Source organism: Vigna umbellata, chromosome 9 (genome assembly GCF_029865625.1).
Source record: "Vigna umbellata cultivar VRB3 chromosome 9, Vumbellata_1.0, whole genome shotgun sequence".
Lineage (NCBI taxonomy): Eukaryota > Viridiplantae > Streptophyta > Magnoliopsida > Fabales > Fabaceae > Vigna > Vigna umbellata.
Window position 1 is genome coordinate 23,579,389 of NC_142173.1, and position 21,180 is coordinate 23,600,568.

General features: G+C 36.2%; 2 protein-coding genes across 4 annotated transcripts; both read right to left on the reverse strand.

Moving 5' to 3' along the window:
• Nucleotides 1-5,975: 5,975 nt before the first annotated feature.
• LOC148192969 (actin-related protein 2/3 complex subunit 3-like) lies at nt 5,976-21,138 on the reverse strand. Of its 3 annotated transcripts, none has more exons than XM_088098036.1 (7): nt 20,932-21,138; nt 20,727-20,861; nt 20,188-20,261; nt 16,403-16,459; nt 16,181-16,289; nt 15,829-16,098; nt 5,976-6,290 (listed from the first exon to the last, which is right to left on the reverse strand). In XM_088098036.1, exons 4-7 carry the CDS (start codon nt 16,403-16,405, stop codon nt 6,148-6,150), a joined length of 525 nt encoding a protein of 174 aa, XP_087954162.1. In that variant the 5' UTR covers nt 16,406-16,459; nt 20,188-20,261; nt 20,727-20,861; nt 20,932-21,138; the 3' UTR covers nt 5,976-6,147. The 3 variants fall into 3 exon arrangements, with proteins under 3 accessions (XP_087954162.1, XP_087954163.1, XP_087954161.1); XM_088098037.1 differs by having other exon boundaries at nt 20,709-20,861; XM_088098035.1 differs by lacking the exon at nt 20,727-20,861 and having other exon boundaries at nt 20,932-21,137.
• LOC148192970 (uncharacterized) lies at nt 6,495-15,822 on the reverse strand. The gene is made up of 2 exons (XM_088098034.1): nt 15,456-15,822; nt 6,495-10,241 (listed from the first exon to the last, which is right to left on the reverse strand). Exon 2 carries the CDS (start codon nt 8,404-8,406, stop codon nt 7,789-7,791), a length of 618 nt encoding a protein of 205 aa, XP_087954160.1. The 5' UTR covers nt 8,407-10,241; nt 15,456-15,822; the 3' UTR covers nt 6,495-7,788.
• Nucleotides 21,139-21,180: the final 42 nt, after the last annotated feature.

The following is a 21,180-nucleotide window of genomic DNA, read 5'->3' on the forward strand; positions in this document are numbered from 1 at the left end:
TTGTAAAATGTTTAGACGCTACTTTATATTAACGAGTAAATGGATTTTCAAAGACAAAGTAATATACTATAGATTTTATATGGGTTTATTCAACTTGAATTACATCCAATTTTTCATTAAGAACTCTTAAGGGGTTCCTTAATCTTTTATAAAGATTGCATAAGTTTTACCTCTCGAGGTTTACAACAAGTATTGTTACCACTCTTGGTTCACCTAGTTAACACGACTAGTATGAGTTTAACCACTTTTGGTTTACGTATTCTAACCACGTATGCTCTCAAGTATTCTAACCACTTCTTATTTAAACCTTAGACAACACATCCAAACAAGTGTTTTAATTCTCTTCAAAATTTACAACACAAAAAAGTGTTATGAGCAAAGGTACAAATAATAACTCTCAATATAAGCAACACATATAATTTTTTGATTTACTAAGGTTTTTCTCTCAAAAGAAATATATCTTTAGACGATGTATAAGTACAATAAACTTAAGTTCACTATTTTATTCTTCTTATCTTATCCTTCTAGTGTTATCATTTTTTTTCTTTCAAGTTTTCGTCTATATTTAGCTTTTCTTGAAAGATGACCGTTAGACAAGGAAGTTGACTTTAGGATAACAGGTAGCCTTTAGATAGGAAGTCAAACTTTAGTATACTTTGTAAAGGTTAAGAGTTTTATCAAGCCTTTAGAAAAATTAGGATTATACAATGTGACAAAGTAAAAGGCTTCAAAGGAAACATTCCCAAAATGTTCTTCATCTCTCACAACGTCTTTTTCTTACGTGTAATGATTTTGATAATATATTTCTGCTTTAGTGATATGCAAAAATATCAAGAACAAAGTCTACAAGCATTAAAACACTTTATCATACATGCATTAAATATTTTGAACATTGATAAGCATTAGACTGTATTGCGTGTTCAAGACATTTTATCATTTGTCATGTCATTCATAAATCCATCATTTGATAAAACATATAACATGTATAATCATCAGATGGTATAGAACATTAGATGTTTATTCAAAGGTTATTTGTGGAACAAATGAAATTAAAAAGAATCAAGAATAAAGAAATAAAGAACTCAAATGTAGGTGAATCTGGAACAAGAAGCGGAAGAAGAGAAATTATGTATATGATAACTCAATTCTATACTCTCATATTGAAACTTATTACACTCGTTTAGCATCTTTGTTTCTTTTATCTTTTAATTCTAACTTAGATTTAGTATCTTAGGAAGCTTTAGGATTTACATTTGTCATGCCATGTTGCTAAACAACCTAGTTTTGGTTGTTGTGATGTATTGAGATTAGTTGTCGAGTTGACCTGAAGTTGTTGAAGAAGGTCGACCCTAAGAGCTGCATTGAATTAGGATGCAACCAAGATGAAGTCCGAGAAGGATGAGGTGACAGTTCTATATAAGGAGGTAAGCCAAAAGTTGCTAATTAGATACTTGAAGCAAGTGAAAATTTCAAGTCGTGCTACTTCGTTCCCCTTTGAGCTCAAGCAGCTGGGAGAAGCTCAACTAGTAAAGGAGAAACTTGAGCATTAGAGGAGAAGCTCGACCAATAGAGGAGAAGCTCATGCATCAAAGGAGAAGTTAAACCAATAGGGGACAAGTTCGGTCCAGAGAAATATTTTCACTCATAACTTTCACTATAGGTGCCTAAATGGAGCTGAACTTAAGGTTTTACACTACCACGTTAGCAAACAAAACAAAAACTAATTTTGTTATGACAACAATACACTCTATTACAAACAAAGTGGACATAACTTTTTGTAGCGTTTTGGATTTTCTTTATGGAGAATTCTTATTTTGGGGTTGGTGACAACAACCATGAGACACAAATGTTTTCTTTTTTATATATTGAAGGAATGTAATAGGCAAGGAGAGTCTAGCTTGAATTTTTTCAAGTGTTGAGAGGAGGAGACGTCTAAAGCTTCTATGTTTTTCTATTTTTCATTGTTCGAAATGTTGTAGACCTGTTTTTAGTTGTTTGTTTTTAATTTCATATGTTTTAGGTTCTTCTTTTCACTATTCCATTTTCTCTTATTTTATTGTCCTTCCACCTAATTTTAGTTTTGCACAATGAACTCCAATCTAGTGTTAATCTTTGATTTCTTGAACTAGTATTTCAAAAACTAGTTATACAATGTTTTACTATGTTATTTGCTACCAATTTTCATATTTTTAAGCATTGGGATGGAGCACTTGTTGTTTCGTTGATGTTTTTCTTTTGATATCTGCTTTTACTCTTTAGTTTGATTATGTATTTCATTTAATATGTGTTGCATTTTACATTCTAGTGTTGCATTTTCATTTTCTCAGTTTTAGTGTTGTTTAATCTATTACTACTTTCTGTTTGCACGAAAAAAAAATTCTTTTACATTCAATCAATGAACTCACATGATATATTCCTCATACTGACCTAGGTTTACCTCTATACTATATTAGTTAATGAAGAAACTTATTTTATTTGATGAGGCCATTGTGACACAAAAAGTCTTTTATCATTATCTCTATGCAAAGAGTATTGAATCCAAGAAGAAAAGAAGAAAATGATGAGAAATTGAGTATGTTGTATTTATTGTGAATAGGTGACAATAATGGTAATAGTAATGATGTTTATTGTTGGTAGTTAAAATTAAAATGAGAAGAGAGGAAAAGGGAAACTTCATTCAATGGAAAAACACCAAGGTGTTGCTTTGAATGCAACAACCATTTAGACATCTTTATCATTCAACAAAACGTAAAATAGATTTGTCAAACAAGTGTGTGACTTTTAATGACTCTTCAACGAACATTTGGATGCTCAAAGGATGAAACAAAAACATATCCTAAGTCATTAACTAGCTAAATATTTTTTAAACTATAAACCAAAATTGCACCAAAAATTATCTATTCTAAACCAGATATATGAACCAATAAAACTGTACAAATGGAATACAAAGTAATATTAATCTATAATAAGCTATTGAAACTAACTAGAAATTAGTCTAAGCTACACTAAACCAAGCTAAAATGTAAAATCAATAAAGTTATCCTAATAATGCAGAATTATAAAACTAACAAAATAGAAAACAACACGAACAATTAACCACCCACTTAATCTGATTCTATAATTAAATTGTTGAAATTAGCAATGCTATGACCTATACTAGACTACAATATTCTACTCTAGGCTATAAAATATATAAAGGTGACTAAGCTAAACTAACAAATCTAACTAAATACTAAAACTAAAGTGCTGAAATCTATATTTATTCAGAACTATTAATCTAATATCTATTCTAATACTATTTAAAATGAAACTAAACAACTAACAACAAGATTATACTGTTATGAACTAAAACTAATTAAGACTTACACTAAAAAGACTTAAAAAAAGTTAATTAACACAAATTAAGAAAAACTAAAAATTTTACCTTCTAAACTAAATATACTCTAAAAACTAGGAATTAACTACTTAAATCAACCCAAAACAATGCAAATAAATAAGAAATTTTTGAAAAATTAAGTACTTATCAATTTGTTGAAAAATTTCATATATCCTGAGAAATTTATCTTGAGTGTTAAGAAAGACTGTAAATGTATATTATATGCTTATATTTTTATTTATTGTTTAATATCAAATTTATAATAATTTAGTTAATAGTGTAAATATGATAAATTGGGATATTACACTTTTAAACTTTAGAATAAAAAGATAAGTAATATAATAACATATATACTTTAAAAGAAATCATTACAGTTAAAAGTATGCATTTAACTTGTACTAAATACATAAAACTAGTGTCTTAATATTTTTAATCAAACAACATTTTTAAAAAAAAAAACATAAATTGCTATAAAAAATTGGTAAAACATAATTCAACTCTCTCTTTTTTGTGCTTTTCTTATTTTCACATTTTTTTTCCACCAACTTCTATTTTAAATAAATGTTATTTTTATAAGTTATTTTTAACTTATTCAAAATTCTTTTAACCAATTATTTTTAATTAACAAAATAGTTTTTTAATAAGTAACTTTTAACTTAGTCGAGTATTATTTCCGTCAGGCGTTATTAAATTAATTGAGTATTTTTTTTGTACAACAACAACAAAACGCTCTTAGATTATAGCTAAATATTATTTATCAAACAATCATTATTATGATGAATATATTGTTTAGACAGTGATTAATAGATCATAAAATTATTCATAGTATACAAATATCTCTTTTTGTATACAAAATTTATACACATTCTTCCAGGTTGATAAGTGAACACGAACAATGTTTTTTTATGAAGCTTTTAACTTTGGAAAAAAGTTTAACAACATACTCGAAACTATTCTCAAAATTATTGCCATTAATAATTATATAAGGAATATGTTTACTAAAACTAATTCTTAATAAAATCTTAATTTTAAAGTTTGGAATCAATACATTAGGCTATTATAAGTATTTAACTAAAGTACTTGATAATACAATATAAACATATATAATTACATCATGTTAATGAGTAAATAAAATTTGTGGTTTTTAGAAAAATAAGATTATGTAATTATTTGTATATTTTTTAAATAATTAATTTTTTGGTACATCTTTTTATTATTAAAGAATCATATATATATATATATATATATATATATATATATATATATATATATATATATATATATTTGGAATAGTAATTTTGTTTAATATAGTTTATTGAATGAGTATTAATTAATTTTTTAAGTAGTTAAGTCCTAGTATAATAATATGTAAAAATTTAAGAATAGAAAAAATCAATAAAAAAATTAAAGTATAATAATAAGACAATTATAAAAGTTACAAATTAAATGATATAAACTAGATAAAGTAGTTTGTAATTTTATAAACTAAACTTCTAAAATAAGATATTAAACATTTTCATAATGATCAAAATATTTATAAATTGTTCAAATAAACTAATAGGTAATTTATTAATTTTACCAACTACATTCTTATAGTCACTTTTATAAGTAAAAAAATATATATTATTTATTAAGATTTTCTAATTCACGTTTTATTTGAAAACAATGAAATAAGGAGCCATAATAATTGGAGTAAAGCAAACCACACAGAAGATTTGCATACTCACAAAGGAGGCATAAAGTAAAAAAAAGGATGAACTTCCTTCTTTCTCTTACTTGACATGGATATGTCATCATTTTTTTAATGCGGGCAAGTCCTAATGTTGTGTCAATTTTTCTTTTGGCAAGGGGATTATTTATAGTATTTGTTGTTAATTCCTCCTCTTGATTTCAGAAATCAGATTGGAGAGTATTTTTAGGTTGGATGTTATTTCAGAGATACAAATTTGTAAATGATAGAAAATCCCCTTTTTTCTAAACTGTAATGCACATTTTTTATCACGGGTCAAGTGTAGAGAGAAAAAATATTTAAAGCTGAGGAAAGAACAGACCACTTTAAATTGATATTTGATAATGGAATGATTTCAGATTTTCATTCACATTATTTCAACATTCACTAGCCTTTTATTAAAATATGATCGATAAATTTAAAAAGAATGTATATTATTTAATTTAAAACTTAATGATAAGGAGATGAAAAAGTATCTACCTTTTATCCTTATAAATTATATATAAAATGATTTTAAAAGAAAACCTATTCAAAGAATTTCTTAAATAGACAGAAATAACTAGCATTATCAATTGAAAGAAGAAAAAAATAACACGATCCAGAAACAGCTACTCTGAATTACATTTAGTACATATCTGAAAAAAAAAATACCTGAAATAAATTTTGCAGTTATCATAATGGACACTCATTATACTGATAATCCGAAGCTGAGGTGTGATTGATGCAGTTTTGAAATACTTAAAAGACAATAAAACTAACATAGCATCACCATTTGCAGAGACAAGGTTGGAGATATAATCCAATTATGATTGTTGACTTCATTATATGAGGGGCTAAGAAGAGGCCACCACTAAAATATGTGAAAATGGGTGCTACCAAGCAAGTGGTTTGAATATAATCAAATCAAAATGGAAGTTTCAAACCACACAACTAACACGCCTTTCAATAATCACTATATTTTTTTTATTGTCAGATCAACAGTATTTAAGTGTACTTTTCACAGCACAACCTATGGTTTAAGAATTGCATGACCGCCAACAGTTCAAGGAATGATTATATTCATAAATTTCCTCTTTGCAAATGCCAACCACCATTTATTTGGAGTGCCATTAGGTCTGTATGCAACACTTAATAACCTCCCACTTGTTTCTTCCCTTATCTGCTTCAAATAATTTCTGAACAATTCTGCATCGTTGAGATCACAAAGCTTAAAATACAGGAATATGAATATAAATAAATTCATACCCGTAAAAAGGTTGAGTAAATTGCAACTGCATCAAGTAGAGTAAACACAATTTATAAAAGTTCAATCTAAGCTAGTATGAGCAATTTTAAATTCTCAAATATGTGAACAGTGTTCTAACCATCAATCATGTAAGGCAATGGCAATTGCACTGAGAAACATAGATTACATTCATATTAAATGAGCTTCAACACACTGTTCGGACAATGACAGATCATCAGTTCTTTGAAAAAATATGTAAAAGTCGCTTGACTTGACGCTTCAAAAAGGATCGATAATACAAGGAAATATAAAACCTACATGTATTCGTATAAATACAAGCTGAAATTTCCTCATAGGTGCAGAAAGTAATAGAACTGAAGTTCCCATTCCGACTGCTTTTTTACACGTCAAGTACATATTACAGTCTATTTTATAAAGTATTCTTATACTTCCTATTTCTTTTAGTTGGAATCTGAGCAGCAGCGAACCTGAACAAGACTACAAAATTTGGATTACAGCATCCATATAAAGTTACTTAATAGCTGATAGCAATAGGCCCATCAATATAGGCATTATTGTTGATAAGGATGGTAATCAAGGAACCGAAGGGGAGTCCAAGAATGAAAGGCCCAAGAGAGGACACATGATTCAAAACTACCTCAGTGACTATGTCACTGAGTAGAATTTCCTCTAAAATATTTGTTGAGTTGTATTTTCCGTTTTAAGATTCCTTACAGTATTACAGTATGTGTTACGTACCTGAGTACGTAAACTAGCCAAATACAACCTTTCACACTCTCTCACACGTAATAGAACAATAAAAGAATAACAATTGATGAATGAATCTTTTTTATTGATGGTAATATCTGAATAAACAATAATTGGGAGCATAACCTCCTTCAATTACTTTGAGAGCATAACCTCCCTCACAAGACAATAATGTCTGTCACAAAACTCAATAATCAAAAGCCTGTCTTTAACCCTAGACTCTAACTTTATTTATACTAATTATTTCCCGCCCATCAATTATTAAATATTTCTCTAGAATATATTTAATATAAATATCCCTATATTTAATATTTAATATAAATATTCCTATATTTAATATTTAATATAAATATCCCTATATTTAATATTTAATATAAATATCCCTATATTTAATATAAATATCTCTCCGTATATTATCCTAGCATATATCCTTAATTATAAATATCTTATATTGAATATTTTCCTAAATATATATTTATTTACTCTAATTAACTTATACTATATTTATTTACTCTAATTAACTTATACTATATTTATTTACTCTAATTAACTTATACTAAATATTCTCTCTGCTCATATACTTTCCAACCCTTATTATTACCCCTACCTTAGATCGTAACATTACACCCCGCTGCAAAACAACCTTGTCCTCAAGGTTGGAAACGGGGAGCTTGATCTCATGGCTCCTCATCAATTCATGTCTGGAGGTTCGGGTGGTGGTAAAACCTTCTCTAATGTCTTCCATTCTTCGTCCAGCATTCTGGTTACCACTTTTCCTGAATCATAAGCCCTGAGGGAATGGTTTTCAATGTCTTTCAGTACTTCACGTCGCTCTCTTCCTTCTTCCAGTGTACCAAACACTGCAAGCCCCCTGTTCTTTTTGTCGGCCCATCTCTTCACAGACTCCATTGTTCTCTCCAGGGTATTGATTCTTCCATCTGCCCTTCCTTCCAAAGCCTTCATTCTTCCTTCCAATACTAGACCGTTTGGTTCAGGTAGTTTTCTCACGTTCGGTTCTGGCTGTCTCCTCTCGTTCGGCTCGATAAGTCCTCTCTCTGTAGGTTCCGTCCGTTCTTTCACGTTCGGATCCAGCAGTCTGCTATCGTTCGGCTCTGACAGTTCGCTCACATTAAGATCCGTTAGTCCACTATCGATCGGTTTCAGCAGTCCCTTCCCATTTGGAGCTTGGACTTCATGGCGTATTCCACTCAACTCTGCCTTCAACCTCCTTAAGGACAACTCCATGTTCTTTAGTCTGTGCCCCATGCTCTCCAGTTTCCCTTCAATTGCATGCATTCTTCCCTCCATGATGTCTTTCACTCGTCTCTATTAGGATCCGGCAGTTTCCTCCCTTGACGATCCGGCAGTTTCCTCACGATCCGGCAGTTTCCTCCCTTGACGATCCGGCAGGTCGGACCAATTGTTACGTACCTGAGTACATAAACTAGCCAAATACAACCTTTCACACTCTCTCACACGTAATAGAACAATAAACGAATAACAATGGATGAATGAATCTCTTTTATTGATGGTAATATATGAATAAACAAGGGTAAACAATAATTGGGAGCGTAGCCTCCTTCAATTACTTTGAGAGCATAACCTCCCTCACAAGACAATAATGTCTGTCACAAAACTCAATAATCAAAAGCCTGTCTTTAACCCTAGACTCTAACTTTATTTATACTAATTATTTCCCGGCCATCTCTTATTAAATATTTCTCTAGAATATATTTAATATAAATATCCCTATATTTAATATTTAATATAAATATTCCTATATTTAATATTTAATATAAATATCCCTATATTTAATATTTAATATAAATATCCCTATATTTAATATAAATATCTCTCCGGATATTATCCTAGCATATATCCTTAATTATAAATATCTTATATTGAATATTTTCCTAAATATATATTTATTTACTCTAATTAACTTATACTATATTTATTTACTCTAATTAACTTATACTAAATATTCTCTCTGCTCATATACTTTCCAACCCTTATTATTACCCCTACCTTAGATCGTAACAGTATGTAATATTTCTGTTTCCACAAATCACAGGTAACCAATCATTTGGTGACGTGAGGGCCTTATATAACTGATGAATGGAATGAAAAGGGGCAGAAAAGAATATTTTTCACCTTCCCACTCTTTATTTCTTAGGAGACCCTTGATCCTCGAAATCAAGGCAACTTACCACCTATCAATAGCTAGTGAAGTTAGTTGTTTAAAATGAACCTATCTGAATGACAGTTTTCCAGACTTGAGTAATCTCTTCAGATCACTGAGGACATTTGGTATCATTCCAATCCATGACTGTATTATGGAAATTAACTTAGATATACTTATCTGGCTTCATGGTTAGAGCTATACCTACATGCCTACTTTCAGAAAACTTTTAACGAATGAAGGTAGATATTCGAATAGTTCATTGCCAAAGACCAGACTTTCCTTGTTGGGTGTGTACTAAAAATACACAAAGATTAAGCTTTGTTACAATTTCTTGTCTTTAAAGCAATGCCACCCCGACATTGAGGTACAGACAGACTCATTTGGCCATGCGGGTTTAAAGTGAAGTTAGCCAGCAAATGTGAAAATGGTGTCAAATCTTGGGTAAGCAATAAACTGAAAAGTACAATGATTAAGGAACAACTCAAATACTGATAGAACCCTGAAGGTTTACGTTAGGAAAAAACATTGAAGTTAGTAAGAAGTGGTTAGGGTAGTTAGGAGGAGTTTTAACCAGCAGTTAGGAGGAGTTTTAATTAGCAGTTAGGCAGTTTTATCTTTTAAGGAGGGGGCATGTCTAGGGGAAGGTTGTCGAGTGTTTTGTTGCATAACAGGGTCTGTCCTGTGTAGAAGGGGATGTCTTCCCTTGGAAGGGCGAGCCAGTCACTAGAATCCCATTTGGGAGGAGTTGACGGAAGCACTTATTAGGAGATTTGGGGGAATGGGAAGATGTTCAGTGTTTGAAAAATTGCCAGTTGTTTGGCAGGGAGAAGGCGGGCATGAGGAACACACGCCCAAGGCTCGAAGGAGAAAGGTGGCGCGTGACCGTGCATGTGGAGGTGCATGTGGAGGTAGATGAGACGGTGACCACCAGGGATGAATCTCACTTCTCGAGACACACCTAATGATAGGTTTCTTGTTAAAGAATTCCTATCTCTCACTCAACAACTCTCGGAAACAGTACAGAAAGTCTGTATAACCTCTGATATTATTGACTTTCAAGAAAGAATGCAAGAATAGGAAGAACAAAGGAAGCTTAACCTTCCCCAACAAGGATAACCAAATCCTGTTTTAGAAACTACTAACTGTCCAATCCCTCTCCCCTTATTCCCCTTAACTATTTATACACAATAAGTGTTCCCCTTTTTAACTGTCAGACAGTTAGGCCAGCTAATGCAACTAACTACTCACATACTCTTCTTTCTCCTAACATACACCCTCATCATCCTATCATTACCCCCCCCTCCATCCATAACCTTGTCCTCAAGGTTAAATTCTGGAAACTGTTCCTGGATTGTGGTTTGATCTTCCCAAGTTGCTCCTTCTTTTCCCCCTGTCTGCCATTCTACCAGAACTTGGTGACATACTTCATCTTCTTTTTGAATTTGCCTACGCTCCAAAATTCTTGCTGGCCAAAAAGCAGGACCGTCAGCTTGCAACTCCTCTGGCAACATCTTTTCAATCCCATGGTCCCCCACCGCTTTCTTTAACTGTGCCACATGAAACACTGAATGAATCCTGGCAGATTCAGGTAACTCCAATCGAAAAGCTACACTCCCCACCTGCTGTAACACCTTGTAGGGCCCAAAATAACGTGCCGAGAGTTTTGGGTGTAGTCTAGTTGGCATTGAAGATTGACGGTGTGGTCTAATCTTCAAGTACACCCAATCTCCTACTTTTATATCTATCTCCCTCCTCTTCTTATCTGCTTGCTGCTTCATTAATTCCTGAGCCCGATTCAAGTGATACTTTAGCTGTTTGAGGGCTTCATCTCTTGTCATCAAATCCTGCGCCACTGCCTCCACTGGTGTTTCCCCCGGAATGAACCGGCTAAATGAGGGAGGTGCTCTCCCATATACAACTTCAAACGGCGTGCATCTTGCAGCTCCTTGATAGCTCGTGTTATACCAAAACTCAGCCCAAGGAAGCATAGCATACCAGCTCTTTGGTTGTTCAGAGCAAAAGCACCGCAAATATCCTTCAACAATGCGGTTAACCACCTCAGTTTGCCCATCCGTCTCTGGATGATACGCCGTGCTCATTTTGAGCTGTGTTCCCTGCATCTTGAATAATTCCTTCCAGAAAATACTCAGAAATAAGGGATCTCTATCACTCACCATAGAAACCGGAATCCCATGTAGCCTGATGATCTCTTTGGTGAACACATCAGCTACGGTTTTAGCAGAATATGGGTGTTTCAATGCTATAAAATGCGCGTATTTACTCAACCTGTCCACCACTACCATAATGGCATCATACCCCTGGGATTTAGGTAATCTTACTATGAAGTCCAAGCTGATTTCCTCCCAAACAGCTTGCGGAATGGGTAGGGGTTGCAGTAGCCCTTGAGGATTTGCTGCCAAGTACTTATGCTGCTGGCATACTGCACAACTCGCCACAAATTCAGTGATTGTCTTCTTCATCCCCACCCAATACAAAGATTGGGCTATCCTCCTATATGTACGATAGACTCCCGAGTGCCCCCCAGTTTTGGTTACATGGAATTCATCAAGTAACTTTGGTATCCAAACTGAACTGGACGATATCACCATCCGGCCTTTGTAATGCAATCTTTCATTTTCTAAAGTGTAAGCTCCATGAGAGTTTGAATCCTGTTTCAGATCAGCAATCACTTTCTGCAATGTCACGTCCTCCTCTACCTCTCGCAGGATGTCGTTAAAATCCTGCCAAAAGGGTCTGGAAATGAGCTGTAATTCTCTTTCTTCCCTCTCTCCTTCATCTCTCCTCGAGAGGGCATCAGCAGCCTTATTGGTACTTCCCTTTTTATATACGATCTCAAAGTCATATCCCATTAATTTTGCCAACCAGTTTTGCTGACTTTGAGTGGTAATTCTCTGTTCCATCAAGTATTTCAAACTGCGCTGGTCAGTGTGCACGGTAAATTTCCTCCCCACCAAGTAAGGTCTCCAGTGCTGAATGGCTAAAACGAGAGCCATTAATTCTTTCTCATAAATTGACTTACTTAGAGAAGCCGTAGACAAAGCCTTGCTAAAAAAAGCTATCGGTCTCTTATTCTGGGTCAACACAGCTCCCACCCCACCTCCAGAGGCATCACACTCGATGTGAAACTCTTGTTCGAAGTTTGGCAAAGCTAACACGGGAGCTGAGGTTATCGCAGCCTTCAACGTATCCATCGCTTGTTTTGCTTGCTCGGACCAGTCAAACTTACCCTTCTTCAATAGCTCCGTCAATGGTCTGGCCAATTTTCCATATCCCGCCACGAATCTTCTATAGTAACCCGTTAACCCCAAGAAACCCCTTAATGCCTTCAAGCTCCTCGGCTCTCCCCATTCCACCACGGCTTTCGTCTTATCACCATCCATCTCCACCCCCTGTTCTGAGATTTGATGGCCTAAATATTGGATCCTCCTTCTTCCAAACTCACATTTCTTTTGGTTGGCCACCCATCCATTCTCCTCTAGCACCCGTAGCACTCCGTCTAAATGCAGCAAGTGGTCTTCCCATGTGGAACTGTAAACAAGGATATCATCAAAAAAAACTAACACCCATTTCCTAAGATACTTCCGCAATAGCTCATTCATCGTACTCTGGAAAGTAGCAGGGGCATTGGTGAGCCCAAATGGCATAACAAGGAACTCGAAATGGCCGAGGTGAGTGCGGAAAGCAGTCTTGGGCACATCCCCTTCCTCCATTCTAATCTGGTGATATCCAGATTTTAAATCAATTTTCGAAAAGTAACGTGCACCGGTCAGCTCATCTAGCAATTCTTCTATCACGGGGATAGGAAACTTATCGGGGACAGTTGCTTTATTTAGGGCCCGGTAATCTACACAGAATCTCCAACTCCCATCCTTCTTCTTCACCAAGATGACTGGACTAGAGAATGGGCTCGTGCTCGGACGAATGATGCCTGCCTTCAACATATCTTCCACCTGCTTCTCAATCTCCCCCTTCATGAGGTGAGGGTAGCGATATGGCCTCACATTTATGGGGTCTACTCCCTCTTTTAGTTGGATGCGGTGTTCTCTGTTTCGGTTTGGAGGCAGCCCCTGAAATTCACGGAAAACGGAATAGTGCGCCTGTAGCACCGCCTGTAATTGTTTTTTCTGCTCTTCCGTCACATCACTATCCCACTCACTGCAGTTTTCCTTCTCCACTTTGCACAGATTCCAAACCACAGCCCCTGAGTCAGCTTCCACTAGTTTAAACAAGCTCTTAGCATTCACCACCTGTCTCGATAATGATGGGTCGCCCCTTATACGTATCTTCTTGTCCCCCACTTTATAAACCATAGTCATTTTTCCCCAATTGGTGCTTACTTCTCCTAGTTTGGCCAGCCATGCAACTCCCAAAATTACATCTACACCCCCCAGCTCAAAGACGTAAAAATCTTCCTCCACATCGACTTCCTCCAGCTTCACCGTCACCTTCTCACACCGGCCCCGCGTCATTCTCCGATGGCCATCACCCAAACTCACGCAGTACGCCGGGGTGTCCGTCACCTTCAATGCTAATTCCTCCGTCAGCTTCCGGCCTATGTAGTTGTGACTGGCGCCGCTGTCTATCAGCACCACCACCCTCCTTTCTCCGATCATCCCCGTCAATTTTAGCGTTCTGGCCGACGTTAGCCCTTCTGCAGAACAGGCCGATAACTCCAAGAGCTTCTCTCCTTGGGTTTCGGGTTCTTCTCCCACTTCCTCCTCCTCGTCTTCCGCTAACAATAATACCCTCAAACTCTTATCATCACAACGATGGCCGGGCGCGAATGGGCCACCGCACCGGAAGCAACGACCCTCCTTGCTTCTCTTGAGAAACTCCGGATATGGTAGGTTTCTCACCATTCTTCCACGGTTATCGTTCCCACCCGCAATATTCGGTCTCGTATTCGCGTTCGCGATACCCCCATCTCTTCTCGCATTTCCCGCCGTCTCCACTCGGCCTCCTTGGTTTGCCGGATTACGAATCGGGTCTGTTCGTATCACTCCTCCCGATGATCGCGCCCCTACAGGGTTCATTCGGAACCCACTCGCAAAACCCCCTTGCGCTCTCACCATCGCATCCTCCACGTCCCGAGCGACCCTCATTGCCTCCATTAAATCCCGCGGGTTCTGGATTCGAACCTGCCCCTTTATGTCCTCCCGCAGTCCGGCGAGGAAATATCCGAGTACTTGCTCCTCCGGAATGCCCCTCGTCTGTCCAGTCAATACCTCAAAGGTGCGCACAAATTCCTCCACCGTGCCCTCCTGTCTCAACGACGCCAACCTTTCGAACACCGTTCCTCTGAATCCCCCACCGAACCGGTTGATCATCGCGGCCTTCAAACCGTCCCAGGAGCGATTTCTTGCTTTCTGTCTCCAGAACGTAAACCAGTACGCTGCGCTTCCCTCCATACTCACATACGCGATTTCCACTTTGTCTTCATCGCTCATCACCTTCTGAATGTCGAAAAACCTTTCCGCTCTGTTGAGCCAACTCAAAGGCTCGTCTCCATCGAATGTCGGCAATTCAATCCTTTTCCGCCACGGCTTTTGTTCCTCGCCTCTGTTTCCATTCCCTCCATTCTCATTTTCCCCCACGACTCGGTGTCTGTTGTCGTTCACCGAACTGGCATCAGAACTCCCCTCCGGTGGATTAACGCTCGTACCCAAGACCCTCATAATTTGCTGCAAGTCTCGTCGTACAGCCGCTGACTCAGCCTTCATTCCCTCCATCGTGATCTCAATTGCCTCCAGTCTCGCATCGGTATGGTTCTCCATCTTCGTTCACTTCTCGCAAAATTTGGAATCCGGCAGGTCGGACCAAATTGATAGGTTTCTTGTTAAAGAATTCCTATCTCTCACTCAACAACTCTCGGAAACAGTACAGAAAGTCTGTATAACCTCTGATATTATTGACTTTCAAGAAAGAATGCAAGAATAGGAAGAACAAAGGAAGCTTAACCTTCCCCAACAAGGATAACCAAATCCTGTTTTAGAAACTACTAACTGTCCAATCCCTCTCCCCTTATTCCCCTTAACTATTTATACACAATAAGTGTTCCCCTTTTTAACTGTCAGACAGTTAGGCCAGCTAATGCAACTAACTACTCACATACTCTTCTTTCTCCTAACATACACCCTCATCATCCTATCACCTAACCTGACTTCAACGGAGAAAAAGCAACAGCAGACAGCCACGATGACAGAAAGTGAAAACCCAGAGGTCTAGCTCTGGATACCAACTTCAAGAGTTTAGAAAAGCTAAAACTGTTTTATTTCACTTAATCTTCTGATACAACATACTAGGTCAGGAAGCTCCTAAAAAACCTAATAGAAAGTTCCCCTACATAAATATTAATAATAATAAAGAACGTTACATTTCAACACTCCTCAATAAAAGCTTTCCACTTTTGAATCCTTAATTATTACCTAGGAGAATACGTAGACAATTAAATGTTATGATTAAGCTAAGCTTATGCGTCTACTATAAGAACATGAAGGTAAAGGAACAGTAATCACAGGATTCACCTGCTTCGTCGTGTGATTGAGGAAGGGGGAAAAGGCCCGGAAATGGAAAGCCAGACTCTCCAGGGACAGGAACCTTTTCAAGACCCAAGTTGATGATTGCCTTGGTTCCTTCAGCCAAGGTTCTACAACCTTCAAGCCTCTTAAGAGCGATGTTGATGTAAAAGGTCAAGTATATGAGAAGCTTATCAGCAGGGCTCTTGATGTCAAAGTTTCTGAAGAACACATTGGCTCGAAAGAAGGTGATGGCTTCATCCACAATATCAGTTGTATCTGTACCACACATCACAGTCAAAGCATATCCCACATCCAGAAACAACAAAAAGCAGAACTGAACAAAAAAAAATAGAAAAACCTTGATCTGAAATAGGAGCAGGTCCCTTGATGTGGCTCTTGAGAGGAAGAAGAGGACACCCACAAGCTCTACTCTCTACATCTTCGTTCACAAAACTAGAGTGATAAACCTTTCCATACATAACAACAATGGCAACAATCATTTTAAATTGGGAATCAAATATTGATAACGCCCGAAATTATGAATTTTGAATAAGCACGAATTGAATTGAACCCCTCGTACCATGACTATTGTGGCCACGATAAGAACAAGAAGATTCCAATTGCAACCCAAGCGTTTCTGAAAATGAAAGGAAAAGAAAACAATTCAAGCATGTAAATATGTAATTGTTTGGAATGAGACTGAGAAATTGATAAATGTGTACCAAAACAACAAAAAGTAGAAGTAAATTGAATAATTGAGATGCCAAATTTGTTAGGTGATGTGAAATCAAGATTGTGGAAAAAGTAACTATGAATGGGAATGGGATCTGACAATAACGATAGTGGTTAGTTTATTATTTATTACAATGTCAATACACTCAAGAGACAAGTAAACAGAACAGGCCCTTCTTCCTGCACTCCCTTTTTTTCTTCCTCCAACCCTAAAATAGTATATTCCAAGTTTACCCTTATAAATTTATGGTAATATAAGAAGTTAATTTCAGGTCACCTTCTTCATTCAACGCTGCTCCAAAACCCTTTCTTCACCTTCGTTCTCAGGCTTCCTTCAATCGTTGTTTACTCCCAGTAGTTCACCATTCAAGCTTTTTAAAGGTTTGACCCATCTCGCAACACCTTCTTTACCAATTGAATAGAGGTATATAACTTTGGTTTTCGTTTTCCTGTTATATGAGATGTCTCTGGTGGGGGTTAGGTGTCGGGTGATCTGGGATGATCTCATTGCTCACTTCAAAGAATGCGGATGTAACTTGACCTTTCTTAATACCATTTGGTTGGGCATGTTGGAAATGATACAAGCTGTTGATAATCCAAACAATAATCTTTCAGCCCACATTTCCAAACAATAATCTTTCAGCTTTCATTCTAAGCATAAAAACTGTTTAATCTTGATTTTTCAGGAATCGATATATCAGGTCCTATTCCCACAGAAACTTTCAGTCACATGGACTTGCTTGAAATCCTAAACCTGTCAAGAAATCACTTAAATGTGACATCCCTGAAATATTGGCAGAACTTTCTTATGTTCCCTTGACCTTTCTTTAGAGTAACTAGAGAAATTCCTGATGGCTTTACCAACCTTTCCTTCAGTCAACTATCCAAAAAGAGTTTATATGTATTAACCCCCTAATACAACCAGAGAAAAAAAAAACGGTAACTTGCCATCGTTCCTATGGCAACGTTGTTTTCACTGTAGTAAGAGATCATCATGTTAGTCTTCAGCATCAAATGCTCTTGTATTCTTTTGATGTTCCATTAATACTGCTGGTTGCTTCAGGTTTACATTTTGAGAATCCTAGAGAGTCCTTAGAGCTATCAGAATCCTCTTTGAGGATCTTTCAGATTTCTACATATAACTTATTCAGAGCTTGTGGCTTTGAGAATAAAACAAAAAGGGTGTGGGGCGGGATGAACACACCACCCCTTCAACAAAAAGAAAATGCCATACCTCTCTCTACATTCTTTTTTCATTCCTTCGTTCCTGCACACACTAAAGTGTCAGCACCCTCATTCAATCACTACCTTACCACTCGTTTTCTTTTACATTAAGGAGACTTTCCACATCTGGGCCATCCCCAGTGATATTGCCATCAACATATATAGCAAGATAGATGCACATGCTAAATAAAGTGGAAAACACCAAATGATTAGCTTCACAACGAGTCATACTAAACTCAAGCAAAACCAAGCTCAAATGGCTAAACCAAGTATGAGGAGATTGCTTCAAGTCATAGAATGAATAATGAAGCCTATAGACCAAATCTGAGTGACTGGAGACTATAAAATCAAGTGGTTGATCCATGTACACTTCTTGCAACTCACCATGAAGAAAGGCCTTAGTCCAACTGTTAAGAGACCAATGGTGGATGACAACCATGCCAAGAAAAACAGTAAACATTGGTGATTTTGGCTGCAGTAGAAAAGGTGTTACCATAATCTTGGCAACAAAATTGAGTATAACCCTTAGTTGCCAAATGAGCTTTGCAATGATCAATTGTACCATTAGGTTTGATCTTCATTGATAGACCCAATGACACCTAATAGATGTTTTGTCAGGAGAGAAGAAAACAAGCTCCCATGTGTTTCTCACATTCAAAGTAATTAGCATCGCCTGTTGCCAACTGTGACAATTTAGAGCATAAGCATATAAAGGATTAGGATTACAAGTAAATTGAAAACCTTTGTGAATTGCAATTGGAGGTTCAGGCCTAAGCAACATTGGTTAAAGAGCATTATGAGAAAGAGATGATGTTGGAGGGTCACTAGAGCCACTTCCAATGGTGTCCATGTCCACTGGTGGTATGTGAAAAATGGAGGTGAAGAAGGAGCTACTACAAGTGTTGGGACGATAAGTGAACCCTCCAAAGGGACATCTTCAACGGTAGAAGAAATTAAAGGAGTGGTCTCAAAGAATGTAACAACAACAAAGACAATATACCATCGCAGTTGAGGAGAGAAACACTGATAACCCTTTTGGAGTCGAGAGCAACTCAGATAAATGTATTTTAGAGATTTATCAAAGGGTTTATTTTTACATGGAGTGAGATCATGGACAAAACATGTGCTCCCAAAGATGCAAAAAGGGATCATGAAATTTTGAGAACTGAAGAAAGTATATGGTTAATAAGATGACATGCAGTAAGAAGAGCAATCAACATATGAGTAGTTTCCATCAAGTGGTGGTTTTTTCACTCAACAACACCACTTTGTTGTGGTGTGTGGGCACATGATATTTGGTGAAGAATCCCTTGCAAGTTTAGGAAAGATTGAAATTCGAGAAACAAATATTCTCTTACTTAATCTGTTAGTATAATTTTAATTTTGCAGTCTAACTGGATTTCAGTTTCAGAAAGATTCTTCATCAGAAAAACCCAAGTGCATCAAGAGAATTCATCAATAAAAGTGACAAATAAAAATACCCTAACGTGAAATAAACGTGACTAGGAACCCAAATATCATAGTGAACTAAAAGTAAATGGTGACACAACATGCTTATTCACATGAGCACCACAATTAGTACAAGAATGCTTACCCAATTGATATGACTCGCTAATAAAACTTAATAGTAGAAAAACTAGGAACAAGTAAACACATTGGTTCATCACCATAGAGTTGTCTTATTTGTATTATTATCATCTATCAATCATGAATAACTAATTAATCAATTATTTAATCCAAGCTAATTATAGGCATACACAAAATGTTAATTGATATTTACCATGTAGGACCATGATTACCTCATGCTTAATAAACGAAAAGAGCATAGAAAACCTAGGTTGAGAGAAAAAGACATCACCTGGGCTACATAGCTAAGCAAATTAAAAAGCAGGCATTAGAGGAAAGACTTGAAATTTTAAGTTAATGCCATTAGGTATGGAATCCTATACAAGAGCTTGAACTTAATTTCCAAAGGTTACATAAGCAAAGTCTTGAACTGGTCAAATCAAACTCAAACCTGTACTAGTACTATTTTCATAAAACTAGAAACCTATGTTGTAGATATAATAAAAATACAATGTCATATAGTGATGTTCATAATGCAGAGCCTGAAGATAGCCCTTCACATGATAACAGGGATATATATGCACCACATATATGTCAACCATACATGTTTAGTTTGAACTTTACATCAAACAATTTGGTAAAGACTCTGAGTGATAGGAAGAGTGATAAGGTTTGAAATCTTAGGTAGCGTGTGTTTGAACCACATACCCATACGTCTGTGAAAGAGAGAAAGAATAAGTAAGAATTGAAAGAGATCATGTTTCCTATGCTAGGTTTGTAAGAGGCACATACATACCCACAAAATTAAACGTGCATTAAATAGACAGGTAGATGCCACTGTACCTGTAACTTGGCGAGTTCTTGGCGATATACTGTTGGTAATATACGTCAGGCCGAGTGCTCAATGCCTTCCCAAGCTGGAATCATAAAAGGGTTAAGTCAAACATAAGAACTGCACGGGTGATATAGTTAACAATACGGGCCGAGATTGCTCCATTCAATATATCTAGTCATAATGACAATGTGGGAAAGGAAGAAACAAAAAGAAAAGCTGCTTATAGTGCTTTATCAACGAAAATATGATACTTAAATAAAAAAATATACATTAATAATTATTTTTTTAGTTAAAGGTATGCAATTAATCGGTTCAAATTCATGAATTTGGGGATTAAATCAAGCAATGATATACTTATTATTATATATATACAAGTCAGTTTCTTTCATCCAAAGTGATATACTTATTTTTCCTCAAGTTTATACATAGCTCGGCTACTACTGTTTCTTTGTCTGCCTTTTGTGGAATTGCATCTCAAGACCCCAATTTGCCAAAAATTTCAAAGGTGATTGTATGGAACAATTGACACCTCAGAGATTGATCGTACATGTAGAGCATCAGCAGGAGCAGGATGAGGTATACACCTGATTTGATCCTCTTGTCAAATCAATGCTTTTCAAAATTGGTCTTCCTCACTATCTCTTCCTACTATATCAGGTTTATCGAACTCCTCGGTTGGACACTATAAGAAAAAACAAAAAAAGCGATACTGGATTTGTTTGTTCCTAGGTCAAGATTTATGCAGAACGCACCTGGTTAACAATTCCGTGGTTCAATGGTTCTCCTTCTGCCTTTTTGGGTGTTGGTGTTGCTTCTCCTATCCCACAAACCGATCTGTGGATATGTACTGTATCACTTATTCACCTTTGATACACAGGACAGGACTACATATTACTGGGTTAGGTAATTAGGTTTTTAGTGGTCTTTTTAATCCTCTTGCTATTTTAGAGAGGTGGGAGTGGAGCATGATGGGTCTGTTACAATGAAAGGAAAAAAATTGT

Excerpts from the sequence above, each read along its gene's own strand:
- LOC148192970 (XM_088098034.1), bottom strand. The coding sequence starts at position 8,406 with ATGGAGGGAAGAATGCATGCAATTGAAGGGAAACTGGAGAGCATGGGG.
- LOC148192969 (XM_088098036.1), bottom strand. Across the intron at positions 16,099-16,180 it reads TGCTCCTATTTCAGATCAAG|ATACAACTGATATTGTGGAT; the intron begins GTTTTTCTATTT and ends TGTGTGGTACAG. Across the intron at positions 6,291-15,828 it reads TCAATCACACGACGAAGCAG|AATTGTTCAGAAATTATTTG; the intron begins GTGAATCCTGTG and ends TCAACGATGCAG.